The sequence below is a fragment of the Tubulanus polymorphus genome, chromosome 5 (assembly GCF_964204645.1).
Source record: "Tubulanus polymorphus chromosome 5, tnTubPoly1.2, whole genome shotgun sequence".
NCBI classification, from domain to species: Eukaryota; Metazoa; Nemertea; class Palaeonemertea; order Tubulaniformes; family Tubulanidae; genus Tubulanus; species Tubulanus polymorphus.
The window spans coordinates 6471715-6498329 of NC_134029.1; the positions used below are offsets into that span (position 1 = coordinate 6471715).

The 26615-nt window shown below is 37.4% G+C and overlaps 4 protein-coding genes across 5 annotated transcripts; 2 read left to right on the plus strand and 2 right to left on the minus strand.

The window, feature by feature from the left end:
• Positions 1-234: 234 nt before the first annotated feature.
• Positions 235-15869, minus strand: LOC141905067 (uncharacterized). Of its 2 annotated transcripts, none has more exons than XM_074793800.1 (5): positions 15759-15869; positions 13176-13259; positions 12560-12616; positions 10811-11716; positions 235-4087 (listed from the first exon to the last, which is right to left on the minus strand). In XM_074793800.1, exons 2-5 carry the CDS (start codon positions 13206-13208, stop codon positions 2858-2860), a joined length of 2226 nt encoding a protein of 741 aa, XP_074649901.1. In that variant the 5' UTR covers positions 13209-13259; positions 15759-15869; the 3' UTR covers positions 235-2857. The 2 variants fall into 2 exon arrangements, with proteins under 2 accessions (XP_074649901.1, XP_074649902.1); XM_074793801.1 differs by lacking the exon at positions 15759-15869 and adding an exon at positions 14680-14740.
• Positions 15870-16284: 415 nt separating this feature from the next.
• On the plus strand, positions 16285-18744 carry LOC141905756 (protein FRG1-like). Its single transcript, XM_074794765.1, has 8 exons — positions 16285-16456; positions 16662-16768; positions 17041-17166; positions 17381-17550; positions 17671-17775; positions 17862-17950; positions 18417-18527; positions 18667-18744. The coding sequence occupies exons 1-8, from the start codon at positions 16398-16400 to the stop codon at positions 18701-18703; spliced, it is 804 nt and encodes a 267-aa protein (XP_074650866.1). The 5' UTR covers positions 16285-16397; the 3' UTR covers positions 18704-18744.
• Positions 18745-19182: 438 nt separating this feature from the next.
• Positions 19183-23988, minus strand: LOC141905016 (DCN1-like protein 4). Its single transcript, XM_074793712.1, has 9 exons — positions 23866-23988; positions 23437-23588; positions 22924-23019; positions 22670-22832; positions 22471-22562; positions 21978-22086; positions 21730-21834; positions 21519-21621; positions 19183-21401 (listed from the first exon to the last, which is right to left on the minus strand). Exons 3-9 carry the CDS (start codon positions 22995-22997, stop codon positions 21340-21342), a joined length of 708 nt encoding a protein of 235 aa, XP_074649813.1. The 5' UTR covers positions 22998-23019; positions 23437-23588; positions 23866-23988; the 3' UTR covers positions 19183-21339.
• A 201-nt stretch (positions 23989-24189) lies between these two features.
• LOC141906034 (small EDRK-rich factor 2-like) lies at positions 24190-26123 on the plus strand. The gene is made up of 3 exons (XM_074795183.1): positions 24190-24307; positions 24489-24609; positions 24762-26123. Exons 1-3 carry the CDS (start codon positions 24301-24303, stop codon positions 24850-24852), a joined length of 219 nt encoding a protein of 72 aa, XP_074651284.1. The 5' UTR covers positions 24190-24300; the 3' UTR covers positions 24853-26123.
• The last annotated feature ends 492 nt before the right edge of the window (positions 26124-26615 follow it).

Here is a 26615-nt window from a genome sequence, read left to right on the forward strand (position 1 = left end):
TAATCTGGAATAATCAACTTGATCTTAACAAACTTGCTACGCCTTTGGTTGGCATAGGCCCATCCTCACCTTGCGAATTTTGAATTTTGTTGAAATGCACATTTTAAATCTTCAATATAGATCCTAGATCCTGACCAATCGAGATCAATAAAGGACTGGAACGAGCCAACTTGGTCATTGATATCCATGTACATGTATTCCATTAGAAATGCACAATAATTCAGAAGTGTTGTAGTTTAATTTTTTATTAGCAAGACACGAAGTTGATACTCGTACATAAATCAATGTACATATACATATTTGTATAGATATAAATGAATATTCTCTATATACAAAGCAATAATAGTAAATGCACAGCCCACTAAAACAAGAATATAATAGCACAAATCCGTATTGTATACACATTCCATCATAGATATTGTTTATGTAATTCTCTGATTCATAATCAAGTTTGATATATTTATGACCACAAGAGGGGTTGAGAAGATTAGCAGAACATTTTCCGAACCGAGCGATCTTTATCGGCCAAGAAAGCCACCAGGACCCGCATTTAGAGCCATTAATCGCCGGTTTTCAAAACTGGTAAACTGGAATTTAAATGAAGATCTTGGTCAAAAGTAACCTTCTCGGGTCAAACATTCATACATAATGCGCACATGAATTGCATTGATAGTTGAATACCGGGGTACACTTAAATTCCTGAATTCTAAGATTATCAAGCAAATTTAATATGCATACATTTTCAAATTACACATACCGGTTAATACATACACACGTACATACTTAACATGAATTATTCAATTATTCGCAATTTCTCTATGAAAACTGGTTATTCAAGTGGTATTTGCATTTATCATACTGACAAAAATGTCCAAATGACTTCTTACGAATATTTATGAATAAAAAGAACATATTCGAGGCCTGGATGCGCAGACAATATATGCGCGGTTATGCAATTGTTAAGATTTTGTCACAGGAAAAAGACATTTCACACAAACTTTGACCCATATACATAATGCGCGATCGATCGATAGGGTGAATGCTGTGAGAAAATACGATTCAGACGTCCTTGTAGGTGTTAACAAGTGACAGTAAAATAAGCCGAAAAGATAAACAATGTGACAGTAGGTGTGTGTCTGAGAGGGCATAGAACGCTTCATCTCAATTGACTCCCAATTTGCTGTTTTCACACAAACCGCAAACTTAAATCAGTTTCAATTTTGACTCCCAATTTCAGAATTGCGCTGTTTTAACGCATACTGCAAACTTAAATAAGTTAAACAATTTATAAACTGATAATTTTCTAAGCAAACTTACTAGTCATGGGCTCGATGAAAAATACTCAAACCTATTCACACTTCGAAACAAACCTTTCACATTCATTCATTCATCATTCTGTCTTCATTATCATCAACCACATCATTCAGCTCGTCACGATAAAAATGCTAAATTTTCCTTCATCAAAATTGATGGAAAGGACGTATAAGACCAAAAATTGCCTAGATTATCTATCGGCACTAGCCTAGATATAATGTCTACAGCAGCTTGGAGTTAGAAAAAAACTAAGACCGTATAAAACATTCACATTCATTCAAAAGAACAAGGATCTAATATTCATACTTGCTGGGAGCATACAGTATTAATACATAGATTAGACACTATTTAGATATATTATAGAATTAGCCACTTAGGAATAAGCTTTACACAATTTCGAAGGATCTTCGTCAGCTTCCGATGCAGCCTCGGAGTAATCATTGAAAGGAATCATTCAATAATTACTCCAAGATGCAACTGATCCCGATAGCAACTGATCAGTCTATCAGTGCTTCCCGACCTGTCATGCTCCTCAATGAACAGAGCTGACAGTCTGAAGCCAACCTTCAGCGCTCATTCATACTCAGTTTGAGGAGACCATTACACTTTGTATCTAACGCGATCTAGAGACAAGATTATGCTCATTGGAGTTGTAAGCAATTACGCTTGATCCTTTTGTATCGATAGCAAGAATACCTAGCAATTTTAGCAAGAAATGAAGGTGTTTGGTCATTAGCCGACAATACACAACACCGCAGAAATACCATGAACACATATCACAACACTTACTGGTGTCTCCTAACTAGAAATAATGCTTACCACAATTGGAATTACTTTTTTAAATTCATCGAAAAAGAGTGAATCGACAACATTTTAATCGGGGTTCAACCCATTTCGAGTGACCATTCGCAAGAGCAGTCGGTATATCTATCTACATATACCTTAATTGTTCTTTCCATTAATCAACGACGAATATCTGACCGACTTGATATTAGGAGAAAATGGCAATTCCTGGGCACCTGTTTTTCTGCAGTTATGTAGTAATCGAGCATAATGTCGTGTACAGGTACATCTCAAAGAGGTAATCGTACAACTAAAAATCAGGTTGAATTTGCCTCGAATTTCATATTCGTTCGAGGTCCAAAATCAACCTGAGGCCAATCTTTACCTTAAACATCTGAACAAAGTCGCTCCACAATTCTCAAATGGCTTCATAATGCACGTTACATATACATCTAAATAGCACTAGTCATTCACTGACGTTTTTTAAAATCACATTTTGTTTTGTTCCACGAAAGATCATTCGTCGTAATACTAATACTGAAAACTAATTTTTGTTTCAAAATCGTTAATCTCCGAGGCAAGTTGGCAAGAAATCTTATTCTTCAAACATTTAAAAACGATCGGCGGGTAATTGGCATAAATGTTCTCTTTCTTGACTATATGTATGTATGTATATATGTATGTATATACGTATATGCGTGCATTCTTAAAAACTGTACTGATGCCAGAGAAGAGTGGGGTAACTTTGTTCGGCATCTAGTCAATCGGGCAGAGGCTTGATCAACAGCCCGAGCACTTTAGCCTGTTCGGAGTTCTGAATCGTAAATGTCATCGTCTGGTGACTGCTTCGACAACACCGGAACACCGGCGCCCGTTCGACTTGGATCACTTTGTCATCTTCGTTATAAATCAGAACGACTGCTTGGAATTTCGCCTCGGTTTGTACCATCGCCGTTTCGTGACAATATATTTGCAACGACCAGTTGTCAAGCTGGCGCCGGTAGGTGACGCGCCAGTCGCCGTCGCGCACCTCCTTTGGAACGGGCCCGATGTACATTTTGACGTCAACCTGAAAGCGTACGGTGTTCGACATGCGCACCGTGTCGACGGTCAGGTGCGTGTAATCGCGCGGCAAGAAGAACGCCTCGGCGAACGACACGGAGAGATCGCCCTGTGTCGGGCAGATCGCGCGGAATCGATACGCGCGGCCGATCAGCTGGCGAATCAGATCGCCGCATTCGACGTGCGACGCGACATCGCTGTGCTCGATCTGATACAACTGCGACACCATCAACTGCGGGAACCGGATCAACGGCAGCAGTCGCGTCGAGTATTCGCCGAGCGAGTTCACGTGCGATGGATGCAGCAACCAGGTCGTGATCGCCTCGAACAACGCGTACTCGTCGGTGACGACGAGCTCCGACGAATGTAGAATGTCCTGCACGAATTCTACGTCCATGTTTGTCCATTCTTGAGACGTGATTATATCGGTCGTATTCCAGCATATAGTCTGTATACACTGTTGCATTAGACCTTTCAGGTGTAGCGCCTTCGACCACGGATACCAGGCCAACGCATTGTTCACTCGCGGACTCTTGCTGTGATTGATCATGTATTTCACGCAGAGCTCTTTCAACGACGCGACGTTGTACTTGTCGGCCAAACACAGAATACCGACGGCCGATTCGGCGGCGATCATGATTTCGGCCGTGTATAAATAGCGCAGGAACTTATCGAATACTGCTTGGCACTCGGGTGATTCGTTCAGTTCGACGTCCTCGGTGACGCCTTGCGACCACGGCCGCTCGTAGAGCATTGTGCGGAACACATCGCTCGATTTCGCCAAAACGAACTTGTGACCGTAGAATTTCTGGTCGCCGATTTTGAGCAGTACATCGCTGAGCGCCTGTTGATTGTAGAACTGAGATATATTCAGTATGAACGTCTCTTCATCTCGTAGAATCTCGTCCGACGGCGAGTCCATAACAGCCTGAAAAACAGCAACGACATTTTCGATAATTATCAACAGCCTGAAAACACTCGGAGTTAAAAGAGTTTAAAACAGGGCTCCTCGACGATGTTTATAGTGAAATTTACAGTTCAAACATGCCTTCTAGAGGAACAGTGGTTTCAAACCAATTGAAAAAAAAAATGTTACCTTTTCATCTACGGACATGATTTGAAACACCATTATATGCAAAAAGCGGTGTACATGTATACACAAACTATTGAACTATTGTGACGAATTCGCAAGAGCATTTCGCGAATATTTAGCAAAGCTGTGTACAATGGGGTACCACTTTAACACTAGTTTTATGATACATTTGAACTATCAATGATCAGGACTGGATTTACCTAATAAACGAAATCTGGCACATATTGAAAATGTCACATTTTTTATAGGTTTAGTTGTAAAAAATACTAAAACAAAAATGACAATAATTCTATTAAAATTACAAATAATTTACTATTGCTCATTCAGCTGAAGAATGTGTAGTAGACCTAACTGAAAAAATCTTCACTCAAAGCATGTCGGTCAAAGACTAATAGCACAGTTAATATATTGATTTTATATGATTCTAATGAGTTCATTGTCACATTCATTTTTGTTGACTCCTCCCCTTAATTAAGTAAGTAAAAATGCTATATATATCTCTGGGTGGAATAGTAAAATTATCAAATCTTCTAATCAGCATTTGGTCAACTTTGGCAAACCGGCCTCCGAACCTTATACCGGTCTTTTTCATACGAACCTTAATCAACTAAACACATATTTGTATTTAAACTTACACATCCTAGTACTTCCGATATGTGATATCCACACGTTAAAGCTAGATCCGTTCCCGGATTTTTCAAACAAACGGAATCCGAGGAATCGGGAGCCTTGACACTATCGGCAGTCATGTTTATAAGCCACACGAACTAAACTAACTGAAATTCGACACTTGTCCACCACGCTCAGGCGTCTAAAATACCGACGCAATTTGTTGCTAATTCAACATGAATATATGTGCAAGAACTCGACGTATTGAAATCAAGTACAAAAGACACCCGATTATTTGGTAGATCGTCCCACAGCAAAACTAACAATGTAACAATCTGGTATGAATAAAATGCCGACAGTCCGCGTATATATGCGACATTTTTTGGCGGCAATTCAAATCATCATGAGATTATGAATTCACGACGAATTGGCCGATAAAACTGTAACGTTAAAACATCATAAACGCTTAATCAACTAGATATACCTATTGTATAAATTTCAACTAGATTTCGATAATTTTCGCCGTCGAAACTACGCGAAAACAACATGATTTCTTTCAGCTCGTTTTCGCCATTCATTTCATACACAATCGACGCGGTTAATTTCAAATATTTCGCCACCGTTTCAAGTAAGATTTGGACAGAGTGGAGATCCGTCGTCGAAGCCAATGGTTTGAGCTGGTAACTTGTTTTCGCGAAAGTTTTTTTCTCTCGTCTACCGGTTCTGGGAATTGCGAAAAGCTGTGACATTGTTGAAATCCACTTCATGGCCCAGACAGTTTATAATGATGAATGAGCACTCGCTTTTCTATGAGAAGTCTCTCTCTCTCAGTACTTATAAAAACAGTAAACAATTGTCAAAAATCTGTAGACCAGGAAGTTTCGATCTTTCATATATGAAAGAATGGAATAAGCCAAAGTCAATACTTAATATAAGTTACTGAAAATAATCGAATAGCCTAATTAACGATTCAACCAAAAAATCAGAAAACATTTTGCGATTACATTTGATGATTCATCATTGAACCTGGAATTCACCCCTTTCCGCGTGATGTTTACCGATTGAATACAACAGTCGAGCTGCATAGAAATTTTTGGCTCCAATTTCAGCGAACTGGTCGGTAATAACTGCCGCTTTCAAACTACGTCAGCAAACACAACTGATACGTCGCGATATTCATCATCATTAATGACAATCGAAAATTCTAATAAGCAGACCTTCGTACGTAATTACGTAATTTGGTGACAACATTTTTTTTCCGGTCATTTTTCTTATACGAGTTCATATAAAATTTCGACTATACACGAAATAAAGGACACAAATGAAATATCGCATTTCAAGACAAAGCACTAAAGATGTCAGTCGAAAATGCGTGAATAATACTAACTTTTAATTTTTATGGATATCCGATCATTAAATGCTGTTTAGATTGTGTGTGTGCGTGTGTAACGAAATGCATTGTTGTCACGAAGTTGATATGGTGAGAACAATCGGGATATTTCGTAAAATCTATATTGGGCGATTTAATTGTAGGTTTAGGGCTGTTCAGGGTGCTTGAGTGCGCCATTTACACACGCAAAGGTACAAAGGCAAACTTTTTCGAAATACCGGTGATCATATGTTTTCTCACGGGTTTTTATACCATAGACGCCAGACAATTTGAAAAAGATAATTCAGGTATATTACGAAATTAGCAAGTCAGGGTGGCCACTTTTATTCGACTCGCGTTTTCCCCCGACTATTCCTTGACATGCACGTTGTTTTCCCTGACCTGATCTGCTAAGAATCCAATCAGTCAATACATTCACGACGGAAACTGTTTGATTTAACGTGCTATCTAACAATCTCAACATACCGTATTTCCCTGATTTTTACATTACTACAAAAATTTCCTGACTATTCCCTGACTTTTTTTAAGAAAATAAAATTCCCAGAATTTTCCCCGATTCCAGGTAAGTGGCTTCCTTGTCAAACAATCTGCGCGCAACGGGCATATTGTCCTAACGATGGCTCAAATCAATCATCGGGACACCGACTGCGCAGAAAATTAGTGACATGTGATGAAACATTTAAAAAAATTTCCTTCGATGATGTAGACAACAGCTGCAATAATTCAATACTTAATGTACATACAGTATACACGGCTCCCTATTTGAAGTGTGTCACAAGAGATCCGGTACAAATATTTCAAACTTACGTGCCGTCACATGTGAAATGCGTAATATATAATTATAGCCAGTGAAGTATTTTCTAATTTCAACTGAAAATTATATATCAAATATGATTTTCAGATCATAAGTTAAGTTTCTTAAAGTTAAAGATCAGTCTATAACAAAAACATGAAAACATCTACCTTCAGACAGCAGTGGGACGCGCTTACTGTATTCACCTGTAGAAAAATCTTAAAATTCCTGTTCTTAATTTCACTACAGAAAGAAATCCACGCGCCTGGCAGAAACAACGAATGAACAGGGAAAATTCTCTAATCACCAAGGATCAAGGTTTTTTTTTCTCACTACTGTAAAAAACCTACCTGATCAACAGTCATAAAACCCGGAGACCATACCCCTACTTGAGCCCTATAATTTCATACATCATAAATGTGTTTTCTCATTTGTCGCGTCGCTTATTAATAATCGCATTCTCCAATGTGTCGTCATTGGAGCTGTTAAACGAGGGTAAATGCTTCAATTTGCGATTGCGATAAAAATTATCGCTCAGAAGTTCGCTGGTGTTAATTGATATACAACATTCCTTTACGAGTTCCAAATACCGGTATATAGTACCTGTACATAGTGATTTTTTAAAACTACTACAATAAATACAAATGACGTACGCAGTGCAGACACTCTCAAAAAATAATCATCAAAATTTATCAAAAATGAAATGTTATGAAATATATCTGATTACAAAATGAATGCCAAAATTCACGATTTTATTTTCAAATGCCAATATTGATGACGTAGTGCATATTGACTCACGCAGAACCCCTTATATAACGCATATCAATGTATGTAAACATCATTGTAACGGTTTTTACTGCGTAAAAAAATTATAATGTACTTCAGATAACCTAAAAATCATTCGATTCTAAAAACGCAAATAACTGCGATAGTTGACTACGAAATATCATTCCGATAAGACATCCATTCCCATATGGCAGCTCAATGACATTGATTTTCGATATAAACAAAACATACAGATACATATATAGAAAGTATTTGGGCTAATGTTGTACGTGATATAAACTAGATCGGACCGAAATACTAATACAGATACTGATAACAATGACGATACCTTATGATTGGTGATGCACGGCGGATGAGGCGAGCCTCGCGCGACGGTCGTCGAGTTCATCAAATCCATCTCGGCGTCGCTGAAATCGAGCATCTCGCTATCGAACCGAGACATGATCGGCGTCGGGGTTCCGCGCAGTTCACACAAACAGACACACACGAGCGACGATGACGAGAAATTTCGAATTTCGTAAACGAACCAATCGGATACCGAATTGTCACGCGCGCAGACGGCCGTTTCTGAACCCGAATCGATTGCGACAATTAAAAAAATGTTCGTCTATTGTGCGAATACAGGCAGCTGTATGTATATATATATATATATACGCGTACAGAGTGAGGGAAAATCTGCACCGCGCCGGCCGCGTATGTATACATATATATATATATATATATGAACGATCTGTCACACTAGATTGAAATAGGTCAATAAATTCCCGACATGTAGCGATTATTTCAATTGACCTGCTTCGATGAAACCGGTTTTACGCCCGACGTTCACTCGTGCTATTATCTTACGCAGCGGGAAAACACGAACGTGATTGATAAAATTCTTTCTTCGAAAAGCGCAGGGAAAAAAATGAGAAAGCACGAGGTATAAATATCCTAAACGGCCCTTTATTGACTCATATCGAATATTTATTGTACCGTATTTCATAAACCCCGACTAATTTCAACAGAGAACAAAAGTTACCGAAAAATCAGATACCATAAAAAAGAGACCGCTAAAAGGAAATAAACCCAGTCCTGAACTGGTACTAAAATAAGATGATTTCCAGTTTTTTTTGGAAAATTTTAACTTCAAGTTCCAAAGTATCATCATGATGTGTACCCTAACATATTCTATTTAGTATATGACTCACATGAACAGGGAGTTTTAGTTATGATAATTTGGTGCCAGATTTTATAGATTATATTCTACAACCCATATTAATATATAACCTTGGGGTTAAAATATCCATTACAGTCAGTCAGTCGTTTGCCTGTTCGGGCCGCTGGAAAATTGTTTTCATAAATCGGAACTGAAATTTCCATTTCTATTTCTATAATATCAAACGACATCCAACTTAATCTGTGCTTCGATTTCCGATTTCAAATTAAAACACCCTGTTTCGTTCCCGGCTGGTGTGGTGGGTTTGTAAGGGACAACATACCAAAATCATATCAATCAACAAGAGGAACAATTTCCTATTTCAAGAATAAAATATCCAGCTCAAAGGTACAATTTATGAGCGTTTAGCTTTGCGCTCAATATGAAACATGAAGTACCCAACAATAAGATTAGAGGCAGCAAAATGTGAATTCCTTCTTTAAGTTAAATCATTAAGAGCACAGGTTAACAGGAGATCACCTAACACGTAATATTATGCTCCTACTAAATTCACGGAAAATGAAACAAAAAGCTTCTAGGAACTAAAAACCACGATTATTCACTAGTACATGTATATCAATGACGTATATTGTTTTTTCCTCCTGTTTCATTACGTTTAAACAACCGGGCAGATTGAATGAGCATGACGCAATTTTCAGATTATATTCTCAATTCGCGCTACTATATACGAGCCACTCATCTAATGACAAATAAATTCAGATGATAAATCGACAAGAATTATGATGGAATTAATGTATGAATTCCTGCGTACAATAACTAACCAAGCTTCCGCCATTCGTTGTTTTTCTAATGGCTACAGATAAGTACCATAAGTACCGTATATGCACGTTAATTCGTTCAAGTGTGCATTTTATGGAGCGATTTAATGCCATCGTTTATATGTATAGAGGGCAGCACTGACAGGACATGCAGAATTCGAGATGCATTTTGAAGCATGAGAACAGAAAAGCCGTTTTCGTAAATAGTATATATTACGGTTAGCGATCTTACCAAAGTCTTCTTTAAACCCGACCTACAAAGAAAAGAAATTTTCACCCGGTTCTGAATTGAAAATGTTCAATACACCTGTTTGGCGGCGCATAACACCTCATGCTGCATGGGGGGGTCCTCATCCTCCGTATTCCCGGTGAGAGAAAATAAGTGAGATGTGATGTAAAAGCAGGAACAGTCGACACAAACATTCCGGCAATCCGAGGGATACTTTAAAGGAACAATATCCAAAAGAACCGAGAGAAGAGATCACTTTCGTATCAAGCTCATTACGAACAGAATCTTCAAGCTATTATTGATCTTAAAGCATCCTCCCTGACAATGATTCGAACCTGATGGCGCCGCTAGACTCAGCCATGATACGACACCCTGCCACACGAGACCGGGTGCGCAGGTACAAGCACACGTTTGCCGTAAAAAAACTTGTAGCACCAATCAGATTGCCCGTTGTAAAATCACCAAGGAAAATTTCACAGATAAACTATAAATGGAAAAACCTGGGCTAAAATAAAACAAGATTTCCAATCGGCTGATAACATCTACGCTGCGCACTCGGGCCAATGTGGCAGGGTTTCGTGCCGTAGTGAGTCTCGATGCTATCAGGTTCGAATCCCGCCAGGGGAGGACGTCTTAAAGCGACGAAACAGTAAATTGGATTCAGCGGTTCGTTGCGGTACGCGTTCGATACCTTCACGAACCTCTCAATCCATTCTACCACGAGAAATCCGACACCTTTCAGAAGAAGGATCTTAAAATGAAAACCACACACACCTCTTCGTCGTCGTAGCAAGAGCCGTCGTCGGAGATAAGAACCGGGTACAAGGCTAACGGTTGTATCACAGTCGCCCAGTAAGCTCGTTGTCGCCACCACGTCGATACCTGATGAGGTTCAACACCTCCGCCACCATGGGTCAGTCGCGTATGCGTTACGTAATCTACCGTTTCATCACGTTCAGCCGCGGAATCGCCCGACTCGTCGAAACGAGTTTCGCGCGATTCGTCGTCTTCCGATCGTTCTAGTACTTCGCGACGATCGTCCTCGAGACGTTCGTTTCCATTCGTAATCTCACGAGCGTCGTCCGATAGCCGAGAATTACGGTTCAACGCAGTCGCTACTTCGCGGTCTTCGTCGTCTGAACTGCATTCGTCGCTATCTGTGGATGGAATACCCTGAATATCGTTTATATTCGACTGTTGCGAATTTTCACCGGTAAATTCATTATCATTATAAGAGTCAAGCTCGACAACACCTCTCTCCTCAGCAGCGGCATCAAAACCAGAGGCTTCGTCATTTTGATGCTCGCTAACCGATATGTCACGATCAACTTCTTGATGTTCATTAGCACTTACAACCACAATTTGATCTTCAGCAGTGTTATTCACATTTCTATACCCGGTTTCCGAAAATTCGGGTTCAGCTTCTGGAATTTCATGAGCGCTCACAGCTACAGCTTCTTCAGCGTTACGTTCACTTTTTTCTCGAACTGCTTTCGTCGTCTCCGGCAAAATGAATTCTACCTGCAACGGAAGCTCCAGATCCTCTTCGAAACGCACCTCGACTATTTCAACACCGTCGTCGTCGTGTTTCAATTTAGTCGTCGATAATTTCCGTTTTCCTCTGGCGCCGCCTCTCGTTCGGCCGACCAGTTCGTCGAACATCATGCCATCTTTTAGTTCCTGCGGGAGATCATATTCCATCAAATCATCCTCATTTTTGAGATCATCAGTTTTAAAGCATCCACAACAGAATATTCGTTTCAACATGATTCTAATTAAAATGTGGCGAAAACTAGCCCTAAATCTATCACCCTAGGCCTTGTGGAACATGTCCGAAACCGAACTACTGGCAATGGTATATACACATAATACTTATCAATCGTGTATAGATAACGTATTAACACAACAGGCAGTAGTTTGAATATCATAACGAATAAAAAACCTACTGCAAATAGCTATTTTCGCTGAAAATTGATTGAATTGTTGAAGAGGTTTCATTGACGATAGACACACATGGCATTTCTATCTGTTATGATATATATAGAGTTTCAATATGATCCATATGAACCCCTCGCGTTAGAAAAAAAATTAAAATCAACCCTTAAAAAGTCGCCGTACTTTTAGACTATAATGTGGTCCGTGACCCAAATCAAAAAGTTGGTATTTGTTTTAGATAAATGTCAGATGACACAAACAAATATTCGCTAATGAAGGTGGTTAGTTACATTTTAATAGCTGGTTGATCAGTGGGAGATAAATAACAATATACATATGATGATATGTAGGCATTTCAAATTGGACGATGACAGCATGATAGGTGGTGATCAGACCATTATGGTTTGAGGGTTCAAATCCCACATTCTTTTAAAAGCGCATTTCCTGTGCCCCTCAGGTGAAATATGTAGACCCATAATAAAGAATTTGTTATCTAAAACGAGCACCTTTTTCGAAATTTTTTTCCTGAAGAAAATAATAAGCCCTGAAACAAGCTTGGCTTGAAGAGGATAACTATTTAGTCCTTACCTTATAGAAAAAAGTATCACATCTATTGGCTTTAACTTTCTTTTCAACCATACTGGTCTATGTTGGTTTTTTCAGATAAATGAAAAATTTATGTTATCGAAACAGTGCTATGTCCAAAACAAGATTATTGATAAAACAATGCGATTTGTGTTCAGGGGCGGAACCAGGCTGGGAGAAAAGGACACTTATTAGGTGTCCTGGCAAGCACCGCAGGCGCAAAGTGTTTGCAAGGGTTCTGTAGGTACTCTCCAAGAAAAAATTTGAAAATTTGAAATTTTGAGTACAGGTGGATTTTCAAAAGGGCACTTGGACAGAAAAGGGGGCAAACCCTCCACCACTGATACCAAACTAGAGTAGTAGAATAGGTAGCTCTAATATACGAAAAAGCACTTTTTAAAACTAAGAGGGCGAATTTCAGTTATTGAAGGATTTTAGTCCACTATTTGCCTTTTAGTTCACCCTAGCTGTCAATTGTAGATAACAGACATGATAACGGTTAATCATTTCCATTATTGAGTTATAAATGCTTTGAAAAAATTACACCTCGCCAAAACTAGAAGAATGAAAGATTTTAAGCGGAGACAAAATTTATGTCCACAACATGATGATTACGCACCTCTGGCTGTTCTTGCGGGTAACACTCCGTCATGTTGACCTTGACTAGAATAGTTTCGTGACTAGATTGCCATCATCATTTATACTGCAAAACATAAAATCGAAATCGGATTGAAATGATTCCGTAATGAGCTCATTAAAAACCTGTCGGCGACGAGCAGACAGCTGTCAATTCACCGAACTGTCCCGCGCGCCGTATCCCGTGTCTTGTGAGATCCGCCTAATTTACATACGTGAAATCTAAACCCGGCGTGCACCGGCGGCCTGTAATGATTTTTGAGACGTGTATAATGAAATAAATTAAAACCGGAACCAACAGCTTGGTAGTGAACAATCGTGAAATTACAGGTCCGTAACCAGAAATCAATAACATCTGAAACCGTTTAATTTCATTTGTATCATGTGTGGTGCATACATGTGCAGTTTCAATATATATATATATATATATAATACTGTATATATATATATATATACTAAAATACCCTGTCAATAATTAACTTATCTGTTTTTACAGCTCATTGATTTAAGCACTAAAATACCCTGTCAATAATTAACTTATCTGTTTTTACAGTAATATCGACACCGAAATTGCATAACCTAACCGTTTTCATGACCTATCCTAGATGAATAGATTATGATACCATTTGCGAATGACCTATGATGCTCACAAGTATGAAGGCTGCAACCCATCCATCTAACCAATAAAGATCATGTACATTAGCTTCCCTGTCACTGCCTGAAACTATCGTCTCATCCATGCATTAATCTGCACAGGAATTATTTATTTTAGCAAAATCTTTCTGAGCTTTCATTCTTAGTCAGTTCAGCTTTTGTATAGCCTACGTCAGGAGCAGTGGCCAAGATTAAACCATCTGTTCGTATCCCTGGTAGATCCTCTTGAATACCTGGAACCTGCTAGGCCTATAATGCCCTGCACGATTCCTTGAAATTTACCTTCAAATACAATCTGATGTCCCTAAACAATTCTAGAGAGCTGACATAGGCCTAGCATAGTGCGATAAGATTTTATCTCACCAAATTCCAATTATTCCAAATCCCAATTCATTGTTTATCGTAACTAAGCTCGCTACAGAATATACAACAGTACCCGGTATGCAGAAAAGTGCAGAGCCGAAATTCCTAATTAAACCTTACCCGCATAGAGCCAACAAACTGTTAATTATATGCCAAGAGAATGATAATAACACTGTGCTGTCCTACATCAGATGATTAACACAGGTATCCTATATATTCACTTTCACAGCAATCCTCAAAAAAATCTACTTTACAAAAATGGCAGAGCTATCATCAGCGCTAACATTTACTGTCCGACAAGTACCCTAGAGTTCCATATAACCAGTAGGCCTACCCAGTTCCACAGTTCTTCAAATCTCGACACCCAGGTCAAGACTCGCTTGAATTCAGCAGTCAAACTTAAGAAATAACTGGGGAACTGGGACCATCGGATTGAATGTCCCCGGAGACCTGATTTATGCAGACCTTACCGCAGTATACCCATGAGCAGCCTTCATAAAATGAGCTCAGTTCATATTGCATAAAAACCTCCCACCAGCGCTTCATTCAATGCCTCGAATGATGTAATGTGAATATTACTAGCTTAATGACTAATGAAACTGATGCGCAAAAAGCAAGAAGGGAATAAACAAAAGATAAATTTCAACTCCTGATTAATTGTTAAGAAGCTAGACAGATATAGGCCTAGCTAAATATCAAATGAACGTTCTTATTTGAAAGGTCACTCGATGTAGAAAGTACCACTGGTCTGAAAAAGATATTTCAACTGTCAATTGATTGAAACTGGTCTGAAAAAGATATTTTAACTGATTAAAATTAAAACCAGGGTAGGCCTATCTGTTGATTGTATTAACCCCTTAATGGTGTTTGTCCTATCACTATTCAGCACATTGTTAAATGAGCTATGTACTTATTTGAACTGCAGCAAGGAAATTATAATTATAGTATGCAATAAATTCTATAAAGTGGAAAGATTCAAACAGCAAAGGGAAAAAAATTAGGCTAACCACACATTTTTTATGATCCATAGTAAATGCTACAGCAATTAATGAAATGTCGGCATTATCAAAGGTGCTGAATATATTTCATTTTGTCCCATTATTTCATAGTAAAAACAGTAACTCAATTACGGAAATATACAAACTTTTCAAATGAACGGAATCAAAACGTTCTGAACTAAGATTTAGATTAATCATATCGCAAAAAAGTAAAAGCAATGAATTTTTTTTCAGATGCTGACATATAAACATTGTAAGAATTTCCCGAAATTCAGTCATTTTACAATAATTTATTGGCTTTTACAATTGAATTATTACGATTCGGAAAACAAACTGACAAGGAATATGAATGATTAATTTTTTAATCGAATCCCTTTTCAATTGTCAAAAATGCAGCCACGTGCATTTGTTTACTAAACAATACAGGTCACATGACTCGGAAGATGGACGCCTCATCATCTTGTCGGAGTTCAAAATAAAAATTTCCATCGACGCACAATAAATCGCACGCGAGTTTTTGAGGCGCAAAAAATTGCCACGGATTTACGCACCTGATTAATTGGAATAAGCCGCGTTTGGAAAGTTGCCCATTTGAGTAAAATCCCTTGAATATAAGGTTATTGTGTTTGTCAAGTGTTCCGTGCTACTCTCCTGTCATAATATCCTCTAGTTGCGCACGCGCATTCTTGCCGAATGCAACAAGGTTCGAATCCCATAGACTAAAACTCCACAATAGATTTGCAAATCATTCTTTCATCAAGCTATCTGATGAAGAAAACGATGAATGCCAGATTATACACAAATCTTTATCTCGGCGCGATAAGAATTCCTAATTAGGGCATGTCATTATACATTCATTTATTTACCGTACTATTTTTAACTATTTAAGGAAGCTTCCTTTTTTGTCTATGTTAATACCTAAATGATCCAGTTCACATATAATATTTTTTCGAGGTGATTCTGATTTGAATATGATTATTTTCGACTCAAAATATTGCATATAATTTAGTTAAGAATAACTAGCGTCTTTTCTACGCCTATGCTGTACTGCATCGAATACTATTCTACAAACAAAGATGTCTGCGCCCATGAAAACTCAAAATATCTGAAAAAATTTATTATTTAAACCCTTGTCTTCATCTTCCTGCATTCTTTTCTCTATTCAACGTTGAGGTGAACGACACCTGAATATGGCAGACGCGTACGATTTCGCTAAACCTGGAAAATTGAAGTTAAAAGGCCATAAAAGGTGAATTTTTACTATCAAATCAATTATTTATAGGCCTAGTCATCAAGAATGATCAATTTGAGCTTTGACAATTAATTTATCACAACAAAAGTAAATAACCTTTCATTAATTCGTCAAGCTTTAATCGTTCCAAAGATTGTTGAAATTGAGGTTTTTAAGTATTGACTGTTTTATTTTGGTAAATTTTTTCGCCTTCACTTTTCAGTCACAAGAAACATAAGAAAAGCAAAAAACGTCATCACAGTGGCGACGATGGCGCTTCATCATCCAAAAAATCAAAAAGGCTCGATAAAAAGGACATCGAATTACATGGTAAGTTGAGAAACTAATGTTTCATTGAATTTTCGTGCATTAGATCTATAGTCTGAATACCTGTTGTGAGGTTATATAGGCCTAAATGATTCCAGTAGGGTTAGTTTTGGAAAACCAAGATCCAAATTACGTAAGGCTAAAATAAAAGAGAAAAGAAAATATCAGACGATTTACCGGTTTGCTGGGACCAATGGCTAGGTACTAAAATATATTAGCTAGGCACTAGGCCTATACCACGGTAGCTTTGCTAACTTCAGATTTCTTACTTGCAGGTGGTTGGTGGGAAGTTGATAAATATGATCACATAACTGGACCGATTTGTATTGAACTGTCTAAGATGGCATATATTCAAGCTCTTGACAACGGACTCTTCACAGTTGGAGCTCCACATGGGGATGGTAAGTTCCTCGGAAGATTTCATTTCTTATTTATAATTTCTCAATCTTAATTAGTCATGCTAGCCTGCTTTGAAAGTAAAACCAAGGCCATGAGCGAGTGCATTTTCATTTCTGGACTGAAGTGAGAACTGAGCAACTCCGCCTATTCTATGAGACTGTTCTAAATTAAGAACAAAATACTTAGTTTTCATGAATGGCAATATATCTTTATCAGGCGAAGGCCCCATACAGCCAGAGATTCTTACAGCTATTCGCGTTAACGACACGAAGGTGGCGCTAAAATCTGGTTACGATAAATATTTGTCCGTCGATGAGAAAGGAATCGTTGTTGGTAGATCAGACGCCATCGGAACCAGAGAACAATGGGAGCCAGTATTCCAAGAGGTTTAGATTTTATTCTTCTAAATGTTGAATTGAGGTCAAATTATATTGTAGACGAAATGTAAGCAGCAAACATGAACTCGGCAATATCTTATTTCGAAATTTTGTTAATTTCATTATCAGGGTAAACTGGCTTTTCTTGGATGTAACAATTGTTTCATGGGAGTTGATGATGAAGATGACATTGTTTGTAAAAGTTCAACTGCTGGTGATAATGAAATTATCCAGGTAATATATAACTAATCATTTTGAGGCTTTGATCGTTCTTATTGGTAATATTTGTAGTTATTGTCATCAGATTATTCCAAACTTAGGTTCGATCGAACGGAGAGTTAGAGAAACCTCATGACAGTACACCCAAAGAAGAAAAAGGTGGATCGAAAAGCACAGAAATAAATTATGTGTAAGTTGAAAAAACCAATACCTCATTCACTCTTAACGCTATTAGATATTTTTGGAAAGACCTATCATTTCCTTGATCCTCAATTTGGTATCCAGTCAACTCGATGAGATGTTACCAGGAAGCTCTTAACCCTTTCATTGCATCAACATCGCAGTGCAGTGTATAAATCGGTGATGGACTTTGCTAGTGCCACTGCACCACGTTCTATTGATGAAATTAGTAGTTTTTATCCCTTTTGAAAGATGTCAGCACCTTAGCATAAACATAGTGAAATATTAGTAACTAACGATACACAGCGCGAAAGTGTAGACACACTACCTGCAGTTGCCGTTAGACAACACACTGGAGCGGAATTTTCAATTGAATTCCAACGCTTTGGGGAATTAATTAGTCAGCACTGTCGAAAGGGTTAATAAACATCTTGTCCATGTTTGTCACATGCTAATTTACCTCTGGTAATTTCCAGTAAGAAATTCCAAAGTTTCCAAGATCGTCACCTCCGCATCAATAAGGAAGATAAGATGGCTATAAAAAAAGCACGAGTAGATGGTACTTTACATGGAACTCTTCTCGATAGGTAAAGCTTAGACTGTCGACTTCCGATTTCTTCGAATCTAATGAACTCCATTTTGAGTCCATTTCAGTTCATTATCGACTACTGAATAGAACCCTGATGTTTATTCCATTGCTGACACCAATTTTATCTTAAATTTCAGGAGGGAGAAAATGAAAGCTGATCGTTATTGTAAATAGACAATGTTCTATATTGACAATATAATTTGTGTAATTAACATGTAAATAAATTTATCTATGAAAATAGTACACTAGTGAACTTCTCAGGATTTCTACAGATCTGTCATTCCTAGATAAAAGGAGTTTTCAAGATTTAAAAGGGAAAAAGTTCAAATTTCAAGGAAGTATCTGCATCAAACGGCTTTTTTTCTCTAAATTGAAAAAGCTCAAATCAAAGGAGTTTCAAGCACCTTTAAAGTAATTTTTGAGGAATCGAGGAGTCATAGGTTACCTGGCATCAATTGCAAAGTGAAACCTCAAGGTTTCCCATATTCATGAAGTATGCAAGCAAGCATTTGGGCGCCTTGGAATTAATCAACCAACTGTGGAATTTTCCTGGCTCCCAACCTTGCCAAGATTTCTGTATCTTTGAACCTCTTTACATATCAAAATTGGAAAATCCTGAAAACAATTTTGAACAAAACAATAGGATTTTCAATGGTATTTATTCACTCATCCATTAGTCGTATTTCACACTATCAGGCAATGACCATTTATCCCTAAAAATCAATTCAACGATACGACAAACATAAAAATATCATATTCTTTTATACATATGCGGTGAGACATTGTAAACCATCATCCGAAAATGTACATGTACCAGCACTATGGTACATTATCTTTTTACAAAAAAAAAAAGAGTACAAATACTTGTACAATACTGGGCCATGTTCTACGGTCATTCGATACGTAGATAAAACTGCGTTAATTACCCATCATAGCCATCGTAAGACGGAACCTGGTCCTGGACTTTTTCTACAGCAAAAACTAAATATAATACGCAGAGTTTTAAAGTGAAAATATAGTTTGTTTTCACTAAAACGCAAAAACGAACAAGTCGTCATTTTTAATCACGTTTTAACAGTTTAACCCAAATTACCATAAATACACATTCATGTACAAACATACGAACAAACGATACAGAATTATATTACAATTAAAGCACATCATGCACAATATAATCATTACGTAATGAAATAGAAGAAAATATACATAACAGAGGTAATTTATGTAATACATTTCCCAAGGTGTCTTAAACTACAATACGCAAAATTGAGTCAACTCGGTAATTGTAAGGAGTTCCATACCCAGCCAACAATGCATTAACTGCAAAGTACGTGTTCCCTTAAAGTTATGGACAGGAAAACCTCCCTTCCTTGTTGAACGCCTCTCAATAGTGAACACCTCCCATAATGTATAGTTTCGCTCGTAAGCCACATAGATTCATGTATAGCCAATCAAAAGTCTTCATTCCTGAAGCCATCAATCAAATTACAAAAATTCTACTTCGAAAAATGTTAATTGCGGAAAATAATGTAATCCTTACTTTGAGTTGACCTATTCTCCATTCCGACACATCAATACTTTATACAATTATACAGGAATCTACCCTTTGACAAATATCAGTAATCATTTGAATACATTGGCATGCTTCACGCAGCGCATCTTGCAAATGACGTACAATATTCTTAGTCACTATGAAATGATATATTAACCAGGTATTTGAATCTGATATACATGTATTATTGGTCACAACTACTGTACATGTTCAGTAGTTTTTTTTTTCGGTATTTTACCTATTTATAAGATCACAGAAGCGCATCGCATTTAATTAAATGTCTTTCAATCACCAATCAGAAAGGCCTCCAATCATTATACATGTAGTTCGACGTACAAATACGCCGCAAAATTAAGAACTTTTTTGAAATACATTCGTGAAATGATTTTTATGAAATGCAGTTATGAAGGTGTTACAGTATAAATATTCAAACATCATACATTTAACCAATAGATATTAACAGTTGTTAGCATACATACGGTATATACACAATATACACAACATTTTTTTTTCAGTTTGGATTACATCCTAGTATTCCACAGCACTCGATCACATGACCGTCAAATTTAAAGGAGTTTATACTAGCAGACACTACAGTAAACCTCACCTTCCTCGGACATGGCCAACTCGGACTTTCGACTAACTCGGACAATGACCGATCAGTTTTCTGACTTTATAACGTATTTTCCTATCCTTAACTCAAACTTCGCTTCCCTCGACCAATTTTGTCGGTCCCAGTTTGTCCGAGTTACGCGAGGTTAACCATATCAATGTCTTTGAACGGGTTTCAACTTGGCATAAGGTCCACGGAAAAGAGAGGACCTACGGTGCATTGAACAAGGTTTTTAAATAGGTTGAGTCAATATGTCAGAACATTTCTACAAGTCGATACTAAATTTTTCAAATTTTCATCTAACGCCATCCATTTCTGTACAATACAATCGAGAAATATAAAATTATGTATAAATCCTCTGGAAAACATTCAGCATACAGTTTGCCAACAAGCTCAGTACCTGGGCCAGATTTCTTAATTCGTCCGCTGCAAAAGCTCATTTCCATCATATACAAGTGTCTATGAACAAAATCAAGCATATTTACCGGTTTGTACACAAATAAATGCAGATTCATCGAGGACAAAACGAAGAAAGAGGAAACGGTTTGTTTGCATTGAGTGATCACATGTCTTGTGGAGTATTTTTTGTAGAAAGGAGAGCACCTAATATCGGTTAATGAAGTAGTGACTTGATATGATCTCTCTTTATGTCATAACAGGTCGTTGTTCTCGTAACCAATCCACAAATTCATCTAACATCACAGGCCCTGAAAAATGAATGAAATTACAAGACACTTTGAAGCTAAAGAAGGCATTATAAAAAAAAACTAAATTAAACTAGGACAGAAAATGATTCATCAGAAATCAACGGTAAATTTACTTACAGGCACCATCTTCGTCATAATTTGACAGATCTGGTTGGATTGTTCGGCTAAATTCTAGAACGTTACACCACTGATCTTTGTTAATAACTTTATATTTTGATTGCTGAAATAACGAAACACAATCATTCGTACATTGTAATAATGTTTCACATTTTTTATGGTCGAAGAAATCGAAGAAAAACAACAGAAAAATGTTTCGAGACATACGTACTTCTAAAAATTGATAAAAAGAACTATATAAAACCCAGTGCTTTCCCAGTAACAATTGAAGCATAGCTTTTGACAATTCTATATCCATACTTCGTTGTTCTTTATCCTGAAATGGAAATGTTTTGTCTAATCAGATTAAGAAATAGAGATTTTTCAAAGAAGGACACGATTTCATTAAACTACAAATCTGTGATTATATTTTATTCCTCCAACAAGTTTAAACACCTTTATGAAACATATGTAACTTACCCTTGCAAAATCGAATGCATATCTGTAAATATTTTTAAACATCGTGGAATCATCTAGAAGTGATCGGAGGTAGGTGAACTTGCCTCGCAATTTCTCTAAATTATCACATCTGCAGCAAAATAGAATTAAACCATTATTTTGTTCATTGCATGGATCAATTTTTGATTCACATAGACAATCAGTGACTGAACAATATTCAAGGATGTGAGGCAAGATTTTGAAATTTTCTCATTTTTCCACACCAAAAACGGGATTCTTCACATTCGTTCATACCAAAAACAGAATTTTTCAGCAGGGACATATAGGCCTACCTAACGCAAGTTCTTCAATTTCAACCAGGTTTTATGCAAGAATTGCATAAAAAAACTTGTTTAAAAGACAAGGTAACAATTTTGACCTGTAATTGGGGTCTACAAATCAATGACTGACACATTTTTGCACATCTCATCCATGCAATACTATATTATAAATACGTCATGATTAGCATTCTTACTGAAGCTCTGTCATTCCTTTCAGCCATTCTGTCAACGTAAAAAATCCCATTTGTTTGGCATCTAGTTTATATGCTAATGACAACATCACGATCTAAAAAGGAAAGTTAATGGTTTCAATCATAAAGGGCAGAAGAAATTCCAAAAGAAATAGGCTAGGGTCCAGTTCCACAAAAAAGTTTAAAATTTAAAAATACTAACATCCTCTGGTTCAACGCCTAAATCTTTGCAGAATGTCTCCATCCCTTCAGGAGTGACAACATCCTCATCTGAACCTGCGTATTGGTGAAACCAGGCAATACAGCTTTTAGAACTGAAGGAAGACTCATCCTGTGAACGAGAGCTCCTTTTATTTGCACCATTACTGAAATACATAAAAAACAAAGTTCATGAAATAGGAAATAAGAAGTTTACCATAGACATTGTCATCAGCAATACTTTACTAAGTCCCTTACCCAGAAATTTTCGGTCGTTTGCTTTTCGGCTCATCAAACCCGGGTGAATTGCGTCTTCGTCTTTGCATCGGCATATCTCCAGTCTCCTGTGATGCTCTGTAATAATATTCATAAAACAACTGCAAGATTTGAATGTACGGTAACAGGGCCATCGAAATGAGGGCAGCCACAACATTTTTTGAAGAGGTGCGGTAATTCAATGCGGGGATGTTTGAAATCAATAAAAAAATTTCTAGGGTAGGCCCCAAGACAAAATTGGTGGGCTTCCCACCGGTCAAGTGATTGCAGAACAGTGAACCAGTTCAACAGAAAACTCGATAAAGGCCCAACGAAAATTTTTCCTTCCAACTGATCTGGGTAGAATGTATCTGATTCCAGCATCGGTAGATTTAGGCTATGGTACAATTGAATATCATCAGACTCAAGAGTGCCATGGCATAAGAACAGTAACTATTTTGTTTATGAAATTTGCCATTTATTTGTCCAAATTTACTTGACAACCCATGTACTTACAAGAGCTGTTATCGTTAACTGACTGACTGACTTGTAAAAAATAATTCTGGTCGACTAGCGTGTTCCTGGTCACTTTCAACTTTCTTCATTCATTCAGCTCAGGTAAGTGTTGATTCGGGTTGGTTAGGCGAAATTTGCTCGCGATCGAAGCACTGAAAAGTGAAAATTTCGAAAAGACATTTGTAACTTCACTTATTTAGTTGAGAGATGTGCCCAGGCGATTGAGGGCGAGTCGACTGAAACGAATTATAACGACGTAGAGCAAGAATAACAGACTAAAGACTTATGCGGCTTTGACTGTCTAGCCTACGTTGTCAAAGAAAGAAGACACTCCACACTTTTTTGGTTATATTGCTTGCTTCTGGGTTCAAGTCAATCATTCCTGTTGCGACAGCTTAAAAAGACAACATTGCATCTACCGATATTTACCGGTTAAAAGTGCTCAACTTGTCATGTAATGGTTCTGTTTTCGGGACACAATGTTGTTGACTTGGAAGTATTGAGGAGCGTAGCTAGCTAAAACATTATCGAATATACCCGATAAACTGATTAGCAAGTGCTGCCACCTCTTACAAATCCGAACATCGGCACTAAAATTCATTTTTGTCAGTAAAATTTACACTCAAATCCTTTAATTGCAAATCGCATGATTTTTGTGAATTAACGGGGTATTATTTTATTGAATATATGAAAGTTTTTTAGTAGTGTCATTTTGAGAATTTATGCCGTGACCGCGAAATACGGAAACCCGGAAGTTTGCCGTTAATTGAATTGAATTGTCCAAAAAAAAACGACCGAACGCTTCGACGCTTTTGCGTAATTAGGTCGTTATCCATTTTAATTTGAACTCATAAATCCAACAAAATGACACGTAAGACAATGATTTTTGTCCTCAATTTTTATCTATCTTCTAATTTAGTTTTATCTTCGACTGGGTTCTGGGTAGTCTGTGTGACGTACACTTGTCAATCATCGTAAACCGTGGCCTTCCTCCATTTCGAATATTCAGCCGCTTGTGTTGAAAAAGTGACTATCTAGTGATTCTCATTCAGGGGGAAATCAGCGCGAGAAGGCGAGAGAAAAGAATCTGAAGAAACAACAACAAACGGCTAAATCGAAAAAATCACCGGGTGACGGCAACAAAACGAACGAACTCACCTCGCGAAAAGAGAGGTAAGAAATATGGCATTCCTTTTTTACTTTTGCGCCACGCTATGTTCCAGTCCATCTTACTTACGTCAGTAAAGTATTTTCATCAAAAAACCATATCCAAAATGCTATTTGAATTTCAACATATGTCAATTCTTTTGTTAATTCATTTTTAGGGATGCAGATATAATGCGGCAGAAACAACAAAAAGCGCTGGAGAAGAAGCAGTCAGATTCTGGCGGGGCAGCTGGTGGGTCGTCGAAATAGAATAATATTTCTGAATGGTTATCAAAAAACAACTGAAGATATTGATTGGATAGATTGGGGGGGGGGGGACTATTTTTGTGGCTGTTTGTTCACGTCAACTATGGGCGAGGGGGTTGATATAACATAGGTGTGGGGCAATTGGAAGACTTTGTGTACCTTGTGAAAATATCTCTTACCGGTAGTCTAGACCTTGAAAAAAAATTTGTAATTTTTATTATTTGGCCGCAAATAACTGTATCTCGTATGTTACCATTGTAATTAAGAAAGCAAGTTAAAAATACCGAACTCGAAGCTCTCTTTATATCAGAATGTTAGATTTTCCCACTACATTGGGATATATGCATGCATGTAGAATTTTGCTTTCATTGGTATTCTTCGAAGAATATTTTGAAGTTTGCCATATTCATAATGCTGGCGCTGCATGGTAACAGTAGTATACTTGTATTTTTGCTTGTAAAATATATATATGGGAATATTTTTGGGATCAATAGATTGCAAATAATCATTCACTCATTAAAATATGTTCATGTTTTCACATCATTTATGCATTTCATTTTCATCCAAGACAACTGCCTTATCGTGTCGAGTGCTGGCAAGCTTTATTGAAGCTCAGTCTAGTGATAAAAATAGTGAAAATAATGTTGCCAAATAGTGAGTAGATAGAAAAGTTCAGTCACTGAAGTGTGTCGATTGTAAACTGGCCCAGAACTCGCTTCCAAGTGACTGGTGCTGATATCGTAACTCGCAATGATTGAAGACAGTTATCTTTTCAAATAGAGTCAAAACGGTGTGAGTCTGGCTGTGGAACTCAGCGCCTGGTTTCCAATAAACATTTACGTAATACTCCCTTGAATCGATACATTGTACCGCATATATGTAAGCTACTTGATATAAACAAACCACAGGTCACAAATAGTCCCATCGGCCGGATTATGATATTGAAATATATTTTTCTGACCATATTCATGAAGAACAGTATGTTTGAGATATCACTCATGCTTAACGAGACAAATCTTGTGAAGATTCAAGAAATTCAACTCGAGTAAAGTACTGTACATAATAAGTATGTTTGTTTCTTTCGACCCAGACTAACTCCCATTCCAATTGGATATCTCATCAATTCATTGCTATCTGATCATTTCATTGTATTAATTTTTTATATGTGTGATTTTCATGGAAATAGGATCTATTTGGTGCTTGCTTAATTGCACTGTATATTTGTGTATAATTCCATTTCATTGTAATAAAACCCATATTGCTCATCATTTCAATTGAAATTAAGTCACTTTTAATTTTTTTGTCGCTGTAAAATCAAAATGGTCAAACAGGCCCCCCTACACAGGACATAGACTTATGGTATGGTAGGCTCGATCCTTCTAGAGCAGGAAATTATTGCTGTGAAAAGTGAACAAGATTTTTCTAGCAAGAAGGGATGTCACAAACTTCACCAGTGCTAGTTTACTTACTGTATTTGTTTGTCATTGTATGTAGAGTCAACCCCTGATATACCACCCTCATTTATAACACCGGTGTATATCTCTAGACAAATATATGATAAAACACCCCGATATACCGCCAAAATCGTTCTGCACCGATGTGGGCGGTGTGTATCGGGGTTGACTATGTTGATTCAAAAAACAATTATTCGATTCAATCAATTGACCAGGACACAAATGTAATTGTGTTGCAACATGTGTGCAGTTTTTTTTAACAATTTTTAAATCATGCATCATTGTAACGGCTGTGGGTCTTGTCAAAGGTTA